Source organism: Olea europaea, unplaced genomic scaffold (genome assembly GCF_002742605.1).
Source record: "Olea europaea var. sylvestris unplaced genomic scaffold, O_europaea_v1 scaffold2973, whole genome shotgun sequence".
Classification (NCBI taxonomy): domain Eukaryota; kingdom Viridiplantae; phylum Streptophyta; class Magnoliopsida; order Lamiales; family Oleaceae; genus Olea; species Olea europaea.
Window position 1 is genome coordinate 11426 of NW_019248358.1, and position 11561 is coordinate 22986.

At 35.3% G+C, this 11561-nt stretch overlaps 2 protein-coding genes across 2 annotated transcripts; one reads left to right on the forward strand and one right to left on the reverse strand.

Moving 5' to 3' along the window:
- Positions 1 to 448: 448 nt before the first annotated feature.
- LOC111384678 (transcription factor tau 131 kDa subunit-like) lies at positions 449 to 6516 on the reverse strand. The gene is made up of 7 exons (XM_023008993.1): positions 6249 to 6516; positions 6019 to 6138; positions 4252 to 4576; positions 3645 to 3747; positions 2940 to 3047; positions 2089 to 2270; positions 449 to 788 (listed from the first exon to the last, which is right to left on the reverse strand). The coding sequence occupies exons 3-7, from the start codon at positions 4569 to 4571 to the stop codon at positions 464 to 466; spliced, it is 1038 nt and encodes a 345-aa protein (XP_022864761.1). The 5' UTR covers positions 4572 to 4576; positions 6019 to 6138; positions 6249 to 6516; the 3' UTR covers positions 449 to 463.
- A 1707-nt stretch (positions 6517 to 8223) lies between these two features.
- Positions 8224 to 10384, forward strand: LOC111384677. Its single transcript, XM_023008991.1, has 4 exons — positions 8224 to 9009; positions 9880 to 9947; positions 10037 to 10108; positions 10372 to 10384. Exons 1-4 carry the CDS (start codon positions 8707 to 8709, stop codon positions 10382 to 10384), a joined length of 456 nt encoding a protein of 151 aa, XP_022864759.1. The 5' UTR covers positions 8224 to 8706.
- The last annotated feature ends 1177 nt before the right edge of the window (positions 10385 to 11561 follow it).

Sequence of the window (11561 nt, forward strand, 5' to 3'; positions counted from 1 at the left end):
AAAAAAAAAAAAAAAATGTTAACGAATTTTAATTAGTTGCACGTTGTGAACTCTAAATTCAAGACTAGGTAGCAAAAACCCAAGACATCATTTCAGATTTTACTCATTGCTCAAAATAAGGAGGACCAACAAGTAGTAGTCCTATTACGGTCTTCTCCTACAGGCATCAGCTCTAGAAACAATCTCTAGTGTTAAAGATATAGAATTAAAGAAATCTTCATAAGTAACAGCAATCTTTGAAAAGGATGGTAGAAGTGGATTATGTTCAAGTCATCATGCTAGCCCATTTTATGCTCATCGTACAACCTCAATGAACACATCTTCACATTTATCCTTTATCAAGAAACTCAAATAAGTTCTCTCTCTTCCGAACACTGTAAAGATCTATTAGAACCCACATGAATTGCATGCCACAACAAACACAATACTATCAAATTGATAGACACAAAATCACCAACACCAATCAACTATATATTAATGTAGAGTATGTAAGGGCATGTACAATAATAACAAATATGCACTCAAAGAATGGTAAAAGATAACTTCTTTTGGGGAATGGGGATGGAGGTACCAGAAAGGGAGGGAGATGGACCTGTGTGGCAGTCTTAAGTACTTCGATGTTATCTGGACACAAGCGTGAGATTTGCTCATATGATTCAGCAGCTTTGTGATATTCTCCAAGCTCAACATAGATTGAAGCACGGTGAAACTGAAGATTAATATCTTCTGGATCTGCTGTTATTGCTTTACTCAAACAATAATCTGCCTGTCGTTTATTATCTAGCTCTCTGCATTTTATATTATTCAATAGTAAGTTCAGTTAATTGATCTGAAAATTTAAAGAGAGCAGGAGAGAAAATATACAATTACATCACAACCAGCATAAGATATCACATTGAATCAAATCAAAATGCAGAAGCATTCAAGGCAAAATCATTTTCAATGATCAGAGAAGCTTCACAAGCTCATGTACTATTGGAGAAGTGCCATTTACTCAATGTGGATGAAGCTATGGTACATGTAACCCTATTGCACAAGTATGACGGACCAAAATATAAGAATGAGATGAACTGCCGAAAAAAAGAAAACTAGGTGTAACATTTGGCACAAGCATGGGGAGAAATGATGATAGAGCGATAATGACTAGTCCAACACCTTACCCAGCATGGCTTTAATGCTGCATTGGATCTATGCACTTTAATGCTGGGTATGGTTCTCCAAATGAATGTATATGCCCCTATCACCTTCTGGTGAACTCCCATTTATCCCAAGCTTATATCTAACATCTTAGCATGAAAGTTATGACAGCAAATTTCACACTACTCACCTAGCAATCAGGTTGGCTGTGTAGGTATCTAAATCTATTGAAGCTTTCAGGATTTTCATGCTCTTCTTTCATTAGTCAGACCCATCCTGAGTTCCTTGTTCTCATTACGTTTTTCACATTGGGTTTAATAGCCTTCCCCAGAGCTCATAGGGCAAGGCCCATTCTAGGGTGAAAATAGAACTAGGCGCAAACACATAACAGCATGTAAGAAAATATATATAGTTTTAGCCTTCTTAATTAAGCTAAATCACATGATACTAAATACGATTTAAACCTTTATGTTTAACTATGGAATGACATTAGTTACATTGATAATTAGTTGAGGTCCAACTACCCCTGTCAAGCTTAACACTTGGCATAACATGGCTTGTATTTTTAACATATGAATGTTATCGACAAACCCAACACATGAACCTAAAGCTGTCCCCAACACCCATGTAACATAGGAAATGGCACTTAACAGAGCAAAGCAGAAGAAAGAAGACTATGTTGCCAGCCCTATACAAGTATGACATAAGACTTTATATTAAGTTGAATTGAGCCAAACAAAACCAACAACATTGAAACACAAAAATAAAAATAATAATAATAATAATAATAATAATAATAATAATAATAATAATAATAATAATAATAATAAAATGTAGGTAAAGAATGTGAGAGATGTTAATCTCTTACAAAAGGATCCCGAAAAAGGAATAGAAATTAAGCCAATCAGCATATCAAAAAGAAGAGAGGTAAACTGCCTGAGGAAATCTTACATTGACCAGGTAACAAGGAGTTTCCAGAGAGATGCATCCTTTGGGGTCAGATGTGCAGCAATCATATAGAAATTCAAAGCTCTCTTCTTATCACCCATTTCATTGTAAATAAGACCAAGTGTATGGTATGGATCAGATAAATTAGGGGCAAGAAGAATTACTTCATTCAAATCACTGATAGCCTACAAACTCAAAACATAAAACATTCAAGGACGATAAAAAATGCGCATGAGTCAGAATAGCCAATCATTTTGAAGAAGTATAACAACAGAATCTGACGGGCAGAGATGTCACATTTAAAGTGTGTAAGTTGACTGTTTCCAGAATTCGCAAGGGAGAGGGGGGATGAAAATGTGACACCGAAAAATATAAGATGCAATGATGGCAACAAAGATATATCCCGTATACAGCCAGATATGCAATGTTTCCAGCATAAGTATACAAAGTCAAACCATGTTAATCAGTTACAAAGCCCACTTTTATAAAACAGAATATCAGGACCAAGCTGCAAACCAATAGAGAAACATTCTCCATTTAGACCTCTATAGAGTGAAATCCAACAGAACTTGCCGCCTGAAACGATTCGGGACTCGTACAACTATGAAAATTTTTGAAAAAGTTACATACCTTACAAAAAAATTGAGAGTAATTATTTTCAATAAAAATTATTGCTATTCCTGCAGTCTCAATTCGACAACTGCATGGGCACTGAATAGCATTTTGAGGAAAATTAACCAATAAAGAGAAGGCCTTCAAAATGTAAGAAGATTGTGGATTGGCAGACAGAAAACAATATCAAGCAAAAACCAATACAGATGCTGAATTAAGATATGACGGCCACGGTAGCATACCTCCTCATAGCGGCCGTGTGCATAATGAAGAGTGGCATCACCAAGTTTTCGAGTTAATTCTGAGTTAATTTTTTTCTTTGATCCTTTTCTCCTTCCCTTTTTCTTGGTCTGCACATGATACAAAAAGGTATACGTGCAATTCAAATATTACCTACAGTAAACTATACGTTTCTCAGAAAACGGTAACAGGAATCACAGAAAAAACATTGATCAAAAAATACATGAGAGGCAACAAATAAGACCTTATAGGCAATTATGATGAAAGTGAACTCTCTGGGCTTCCTCCAGAAAATGTGGAATTAATATCAAAAGAATCAGTAAATGGAGAAACCAAAGGAAGCAAAACGCCGAAAAGGAAAAGGATGGTTCTCAAAGAGAAAAGCTCTACATAACTTCAAAGAAAGGCCAAATTTTCTGAGTTGAACAGAATAAAAGACTAGTTGCATTTTGTGTCAACAATTCGATTCCCTGTGCTTTAAAAGAAAATTTTAAGAGATGGTCATCTTTAACTTTGGTCATTACTTAAAAAGCACTATCTTGAAAATCCCTCAAGAAACTAATTACCAGATAAACTACAAGCATCATTGGAAGTCTTCTGTGAGAAGAGATCCCAAATCTATACATTTAGGCTTCCAAAGAAGGTATACACTGGGTGTATCTATTTACATTTGAAAAAACCTACAGAGAAAATTTCTAAATACATACCTTCTTCGACTTTCTCCTCATTCCATAATTCATGGCCTCCATGATTTCCTCAAAACTTGCTCCATGAATCTCCTCCTGCCTTAACCTCTTCGCCGGTGTTTCACTGTTTCCCNCCCATCCAAAATATTGAAAAAATAGATTGTCTTAGGAGAAGAAACCAGGAGAACTTCACAGACAAATTAAAGCCACAAAGATAATAAAGTGCCTAGATATTCAAGAATCTACAATTTTTTTATGCAAGAGCCCAAAACACTTGTGGGTGTGAAGAAGTATGTAGATGGATAGAATTGCAGCATGGAATGACTAAAGATAGATAACTACTTGTCAACCATTGCCTCGGAACATCTTTTGCTAGTTTTTGTTATCCTTTCGTAAACAGACAGCTAAATATGAACATTTTATGATGGTAATGAAGAGGATGGGAAATTGGGATTAGAAGGGCAAAAAAAATCACAAATTCACAAAGATAGAAAAATTTTCATTATAACCTCGGTGTGTAACGTAAGAAAACAAAGAAAATGGAGAAGCTGCTTGAATTACATTAACAAAAGAAAGCACAGAACCTAAAGCTAATCGAATTCAATTTATCATCATAAATTAATAATACCGGGAGTAGTAATGAGGGGAGGCAGGAGTATTGTGCTTCTTAGCAGCCAAGGCCTCGTAGTGGTACTGTACTTGTTCAAAACGCTCATAAGGCTGGAGTCCAGCAGCATCGTGTTCTTCTACAAATGCTAGAGGGTTCATCTCTCCTTGGAATCTGAATCCGTACTCTTGTTCATCTTCCTCTTCGGACGCACCATTATTCTCACCATCACCATCATCATCATTATCATTATCTTCTTCTTCTTCCTCCAATCCCAATTCCAAAGGGAGTTCATCAGCACAATAATCTCTCATTGCAATTGTTCCTTGAGTGTCCTCCATGATTCCTAAATCATTATTTACATGGTATCAGACGGGCGGATCCAGGAAATAAGGATACAAGGGCTGAAATCTTTATTGTTTAACTGCGTTCCCAAACTTAAATATTGGACAAGTATTAACTAGTTTTTCATAGAGAGTTTTAAATACAGCCAAACAAGCTTGTTCAAGAGTTTAATTTCAAATTCCGAAGAAAAAGGATGCAATTTCTTCCATTATTTAACGTTTGTCTTTAGATCATCACAATACAAAAATGAATAACATACTCATCACGACCCCCTGTACATCACAACTTAAAAAGAATGCAGTTTCTCTAATTATCTATGTTTGTTCCTGGGTCATCTAATACAAAAATGAATAATCTAGCATTTAAAAATTGGCACTTTCCCCTCTTTCCCAATTTGCAAAATAACAAGACTCCAAAGGCATCAAAGATTCAAAATTCCATATACTGTCATACCATTTCACCGGTTAACTCATTTCAATGAACCTCATTCATGCATCTTTCCAGTTCACCTATGGATTAATTTTTTTTAGTTAATATAAATTAAGCCAAAGTACAAAGATCAATTTGAAATGGATACAGGGGCGGAGCCAGAAATATTGTTCAATGTAAGCACAATTTAATCAACGTCATGGATTTAACAATAATAAAAATATAAAACAACTCGCTGTAATGCAGTAGATTAGGTTGACAAGGCATCAACTTAAGTTTTCATTAACACCCAGAAAGAGACTAGCTGAAGCAAAAGGTGAAAAATTTGTAACCAACTCACTGTAATGTAGTAGATTAGGTTGATGACTAGATCACCCAGTATAATTTGATAAAAGCAGTGCCAGGACAAGAAATACATGGGAGGCATGCATCTGGAATTATGTGATAGCGAGGGGTTACCTAATGACTAACAGGTGAATTGAAACTAAAAACCAGCATGAGATATCTGGGAGAGAAATTAACTCTCTTTCTGATCCTATTTCAACTTTCCAAGATATCCCAACCTCAGAAAACCCTCGGAGTGAAAAAGCTTCCAATTGTTAAAACGGCTTTAATGCTATGAAAAGGAAAAATCAGCTTCCATTAGCATTATAATTAAGTGATTATCGCGTTGATTTGATTGAATACATTCTCGTCACGTAGCTCTTCTCTTTCACAGAGATAAGCAACGGTTTTCAAGGAAAACAGATAACGCTCATTAAGGAATTAGACAATTAACAGAGTTACCTTCTGTGAGAGCAAGGGTGGAGCCAGGATTTTTGTTCAGTGCAGGCAGAATTTTTTCGACGCTGAATATCGAGGTTTTGGTCATGGATTTTTTCCAGTGCAATTCACAATTTCACATAATCAATTCACAATCACAGTGCAATATTTACTATCAATCCATTGCAATTCACAACTTCAAAATGCAATATATACTATTTCCAAATTCCAGTGACAAAGTAAGCAACTTACAATCGCAGATTCGCAGAGAACCAGAGGCAACAATGAACTGGTCCACTGGAAGTCTGTGCCAAAATCAATTGAAGAGCAATGTGTAGGAAGTGCCACTTCGAGCAATTGAAGAACAAAGTGCTAATTTCATATGTTAAAAACAAAAACAAAAAAAGGAATATATTATTACACAAATCAAAAGAACAAAAAATAAAAAAATTCAAAATCACTGGTAGAAATTGGAGCTTCACTTCTTCTTTTGCTGGCTGCCGCCGATTGTTGGAAGTTGAAGAATCGCAGGTTGGCGGTTGCCTCGAAGGTTAATGAGCGGCCGGCGGAGCTGCGGTCATGATCAGGCGTTGCCTGCTTGTCTGCAACGAAGGTCGGGACTCGGAGGAGAACTTAGAGTCGGAGATGGGAGCAAGTTTGACTGGCTCCGGTAGGACGTAGAGTCGGAGATGGGAACGGGCAGTGCGAAGGGACGAAGTCGCGAAGAGTTGAAATGAATTAATCGATGAGCATTCAATTAAGGCCCCGGGATTTTTTGCCCCAAAAAATTGATTTTTTGACCGTTATTTTACTATTCAAGCAATAATTTTTGACTTCTTCTCTCACACGTGGACCCCATTTTTTTTCAAACGGTCAAAAAATCAATTCTCAAAACCTCTACCAAACGGGCCCTAAGAATTTGAGGGGAATGGGTCACAGGGTCAGTAAATGGGTCGTGGGAATTGGGCTTCTTTGGGCTGGACACGGAAAGCGAGTTAGATAAAAATATTGGAAATTACACAAGAGAAAAATTTATATTTCAAATGTAATCTTTACACCATTTCAAAAATCAAGTATAAAGTTTGAAAATTTAAAATTCAGGTATATATTTAATTAATTAAAATATTTATTAAATAAATATAATGAAGTGACAATTACACGATTAATGGTCACAGATTCACAGATTCATTAACTGGTCACAAATTAAAAATTTTGTTAGTCACAAATTATTTCAAAAATTATTTCAAGGCCACGAATAATTCAAATTACAGATCACATTTTATCTATGGTTCACATTGACACAGTTTCTTGGTCACAATTCAGCCAAATGGTCACATACGCCTAAATAGTTGGTTATAGATGTCTACCAATGAAATAACAGAGAAAATGTGACCTGAATCCAAATCCTATGACTGTGAGCGTACTGAGTTTTTTTCAGGCTGATGCAAGTTATCTAGTACACAAACTTTTTCCATTTAAAAAAAAAAAAGAATCAGTAGGAAGAAGAAAAGAGAAGCTTGGCATCGTGTTCTTTGTGTTACAACTTGTGCTTTTTTTCCATTTCATGATTGATACATTTGTCCAACACATTACAATCTTAGAAATTTTGAAGGATGAGTAGTTTAAGAAAGACTATAAACCACCAGTATTTGATGAGAAAGAAGATACAAATTTGGACTATGTGAAAGCTATATTTAAAGATTCTGGGGTGAATTCGCAGAGAAAATGAAACTATTGATTATCGACTATCTGAGATTAACAAAAAAATTTGTTGAAAAATACTTAATGGACTGCACATCTATTGCTTACTATAGGAATATCTCGTGACAGAAAAAAAGGAACAGCAGCCAGCAGCCATGAATGCATTTAAGTTGATTTCTATGTTAAAAGGTCTCAACCTTGGTAATCTGTTCAGAAACTAGATTGGGAATCAAACACAGCCCAAACTAGCAGCTTCACCACTCCACGCTGGCACCGGCATCGACACCGACGCATTTCCTTCATCGCCTTTGCAGTGATTGAATGCGTCACCAAGAAGAGAGAAGAAAGAGACGAGAATCGGGTTTCAAAATTGGGTGAAATGAATAGGGTTTTTAGTTGAATTGGGGGAATTAATAATACCTGATTTTTGTATAAATATACTTCACTCGTGAACTTTGAATTTGAAAGTTTAAATACCTGGTAATATGTAATTTCCACTATAATAATAATAATAATAATAATATTGTTGTTGTTGTTGTTACTTGGGCCTATGGAATTGGGCCCAAAAGTTCAGTGGACTTAACTGGGCTCCGTCCCTATGTGGGAGCAACAAGGAAACACATGAACAGGAGTGAATTGACACATACCTATGCACAATTCGAAATTTTGTTCAGTTGTAGCTCCCCATTTAATTCATTCTGCGATTTTTCCACATGTAACATTAAACAACATGATGAGAAATCTATTGCCCAAACCCTGAAATTCATTCTCACTAACCTCCTCAAGCTGTTTGCTTGATGGTTTCTCCTCACTTGCCGCATCAACAAATCTTCGAATTAATACAAGAAAAACTTGTGTATTGAGTCTGAGAGAGACAAGAGCAAGAGGCTGAGGCGAGGAGAATGAAAAGGCGGAGCTGAGCTGAGATGAGTAAAATCAGTGGAAGGTGACTTTATTGGCAGCGGAATAGTGTTCTAGGCTGTCAGATTCCTTCTCTTTAGGTTGTTGCTGAATCTCCCCTCTTCGTGTTAGCGATCTGGTTTTTTTAACTGTTGGCAATTGATTTTGACTGTCGGGTGAATTGGAGTTATGTATTACTGTTTGGGCTGCTGGGTGTTTGATTTAGGTTGCTGGGCATTGGGTATTTGATTTGGACCAGTTAGTGAACACTAAATGTTCAGTTAAAGTCTGAAATAAAGCACTTACAAATGAACAGTGCAGGCTGATTCCCTCTTTTATATGAGTGCAATGAAATTTATTGTTCATGATTATCTCCCTAACAGAAAGGCGAAGCGAGTAAAGTGGATCACTTCTACAACTCTCTCTCGAACCCTGATTTCACTTCCCACAAAAATTTGGCATCCCTCTCTTCCACCCCAGCTCCGTCGCATGCCTCCAACCCATCCCATCTCCATCACCTGCAAGCAGCAACTATGGCTCCTCTTATTCCGTCTCGAAACTTTACTCTACTCCAAGTTTTCCACTCTTCAATCTCACTTTCGGTCCTACACAAGTCCAGATTTGGAGAGAATACAAATTGAGGTACTTTTCTCTTCTTTGATTCTCTTTTGATTTTGGATATGCTTAGATATGAATGTTTTCAGTTTTTGAGTTCTGTTAGGTGGGTTTTAGCTGAAATGGTTTGTCATGATTGTGACCTTTTTATGGGTACCCATGATTTTCATTTTTCATAAGAAATTCGAAAATAAATATTGATTTATAAAAACTTGTAGAATTTATTTTCAACCTTTTTTGCTCAATTTTCCGATTTCAGTCACATTCTTCTCCTTCTTCCGTGTTTTGAGAAAAAGGCAAAGGTTTACTTGAATCTTGTATTAATTTTTGTAAATTTATTTTCACAAATTCCACAAGCGAAACAATTCAATTCCAAGAGGAGTTAAGATTGAAATTTCCATTTATTATTGTTATTTATTCAAGGATTCAATTACTTTTGTGCATTTGGGATCTTCAAGATTAGGGTTTCCATTCGGCCAATATTTTGTATTCAATTTAAGAAAACAGTAGTAGGTAGATAGAAAAGGAAGATACAAAATCATTGCCCATAATTCATTATTGGTTTTTCTTTTAAGAATCTTATTTTTTGTTTTATTACCCATCATCCCTTTTGTGATTCCCAACCCCATGAATTGGGACTCCACCTTTTGTTTAGGAAAGAGTCGGAGAAACTTTCTACTTATGAATCGGTAGTTTCAGCAGTTCTTCCGCTTCCAGGATAAGTTCTCCCGATCTCTCCCCCGGATGAACCATATAGCCAAGAGAAACCATGACTTTTCGAATATTCATTGATTGGCTGGTTTTTGCAATTCTTCAATTATGTTAAATTGCGGTAAAAAATTGAAAATTTTGGTGCTATTGATTTTGATTTTGATTCTTTTCTTTTTAATAATGCAGTTATTGCCACAACCCTTGGATACATGGATAGCATCATTTGGCCACTCTCTATTCCTCCTTATGAAGAGGTATTCCTTTTGTTGTTCTTTTCTTTTGATTTCAAATTTACGGTACCATATCGATTCTAATTTATTGTGATTGTCTCAATCATGAACAGAAAAAAAAAAAGGCTTTCCCTTTTTATGGCGGCTGCACTTTTTGAAGGGGCATCCATCGGTCGTCTAATGAAGTTAGTTATTGGAATAATTCTTTTAGCAATAAAATGGATCTTTTCTATACGACAGTGGTGTAGTATATGTTCTTATTTCTTAAAAACTTCATATTGAATCATCTGGATTATTAAATTTGCTTGTAAAACAAGTACTACATATATTAATATACAAGTTGTCATTTCTTCCTTCAATTCATTTGCTAAATCATTATTTTATTGAGAAAATTTGAGCATTTCCGTTCATTACTATTGAGTAGCTTAAATGTATTTCTTGCTTTCAGGATTGCTTTTTAAGAAAATAATATTGATTGGCAAGTATTGAATTTGGATGCTAGGCTATAGAAAAAACTTAAAAGTATTACTAACATGTACTTGCTCCACTTTGGGTTTTCTCAATTGTTCTTTGGACAATTAATGTTTCTATACACTTGATTTATATTTATGGGAGCCCTCTGTGTTTACTTCTAGTGTTTAATTTTGATAATTTTTGGGTTTAATTTTAAGTATGTTTTCCTATTATTTAGTGAAAATTCTGTTATAATTTGATTGAAGTCAACATGTATGATTTATGCCTATTGACAGGTTCGACAATCTGCTTATAAGGCATTTCATTTGTTTGCCTAGGTTGTACAGGTGCTGAAGATAGTGTTATCTATTATTATCAGCAACAGGTAGAAATGCTGGAGGGGTTCAATGAAATGGATGCCCTAGCAGAGTAAGGTTCTATATCGAGAATATCAAAGGTTTATATTTTACAACCATAATTTGATTTTCTTTGTTCATTAGGTTGATGGAATCTTTTGTCAAATATCAAGAGGAAACAAGGTGGTACCAAGGTTAAATACTTTTTTTTTGTAATTTTTTTATTATTTCTTTATTATTATTTTTTTAATTTTTTGGTTTTTAGGTGTGGGAAGAGAGGGATAAGTTGGCTAAAAGTGAAATGTATGCCATCAATATATCAAATGTTGCAAATATACTTCTTCTTGCAGTAAAAGTTTATGCATCCATCAGGAGTGGTTTGTTGGCCATCGTATTCCCACACATCTGGTTCAACATGCCATTAGCTAGATCATGTTTCTTATTGCCTACTTTGTTTGGCCTGAAAGGATGAGATCATACTTGGCCCCTCTTGGAATTATAATTTGTATGTGATATTCAATCATAAGCTTAATATCAAAGTGCGGTTGTATCATTCTATGATTTCCACTCATTCGTCGGATCTAGGCAAATATTCTATTTCAGTTGCGTACATACATTCTTGGCTCTACTCCGTCGTAACTCTTTAAGTTCTGCGAGCTTCGCTCCCTCCATTTTCTATAGCTTTTTACCTTGTAAGAAGATTACCAGTTGACATATTTTCAAATAAGTGCGTAAAGGTTTCATATGTTATTTTGAAAATCGTTAAATTTGTTTTTTTTTAGTTTGAATAAACTAATGTAATTATTTGTTTATTTCGATATAGAATATG

Bases quoted from the DNA above. Each gene is read 5' to 3' on its own strand.
- LOC111384678 (XM_023008993.1), bottom strand. From the start codon at position 4,571: ATGGAGGACACTCAAGGAACAATTGCAATGAGAGATTATTGTGCTGAT. The intron at 3,048-3,644 runs GTATGTATTTAG...TATCATGTGCAG, and splicing joins TGAGGAGAAAGTCGAAGAAG to ACCAAGAAAAAGGGAAGGAG. The intron at 2,271-2,939 runs GTATGCTACCGT...TTGAGTTTGTAG, and splicing joins CACACGGCCGCTATGAGGAG to GCTATCAGTGATTTGAATGA.
- LOC111384677 (XM_023008991.1), top strand. From the start codon at position 8,707: ATGAGTGCAATGAAATTTATTGTTCATGATTATCTCCCTAACAGAAAG. The intron at 9,010-9,879 runs GTACTTTTCTCT...TTAATAATGCAG, and splicing joins TGGAGAGAATACAAATTGAG to TTATTGCCACAACCCTTGGA. The intron at 9,948-10,036 runs GTATTCCTTTTG...AATCATGAACAG, and splicing joins CTATTCCTCCTTATGAAGAG to AAAAAAAAAAAGGCTTTCCC.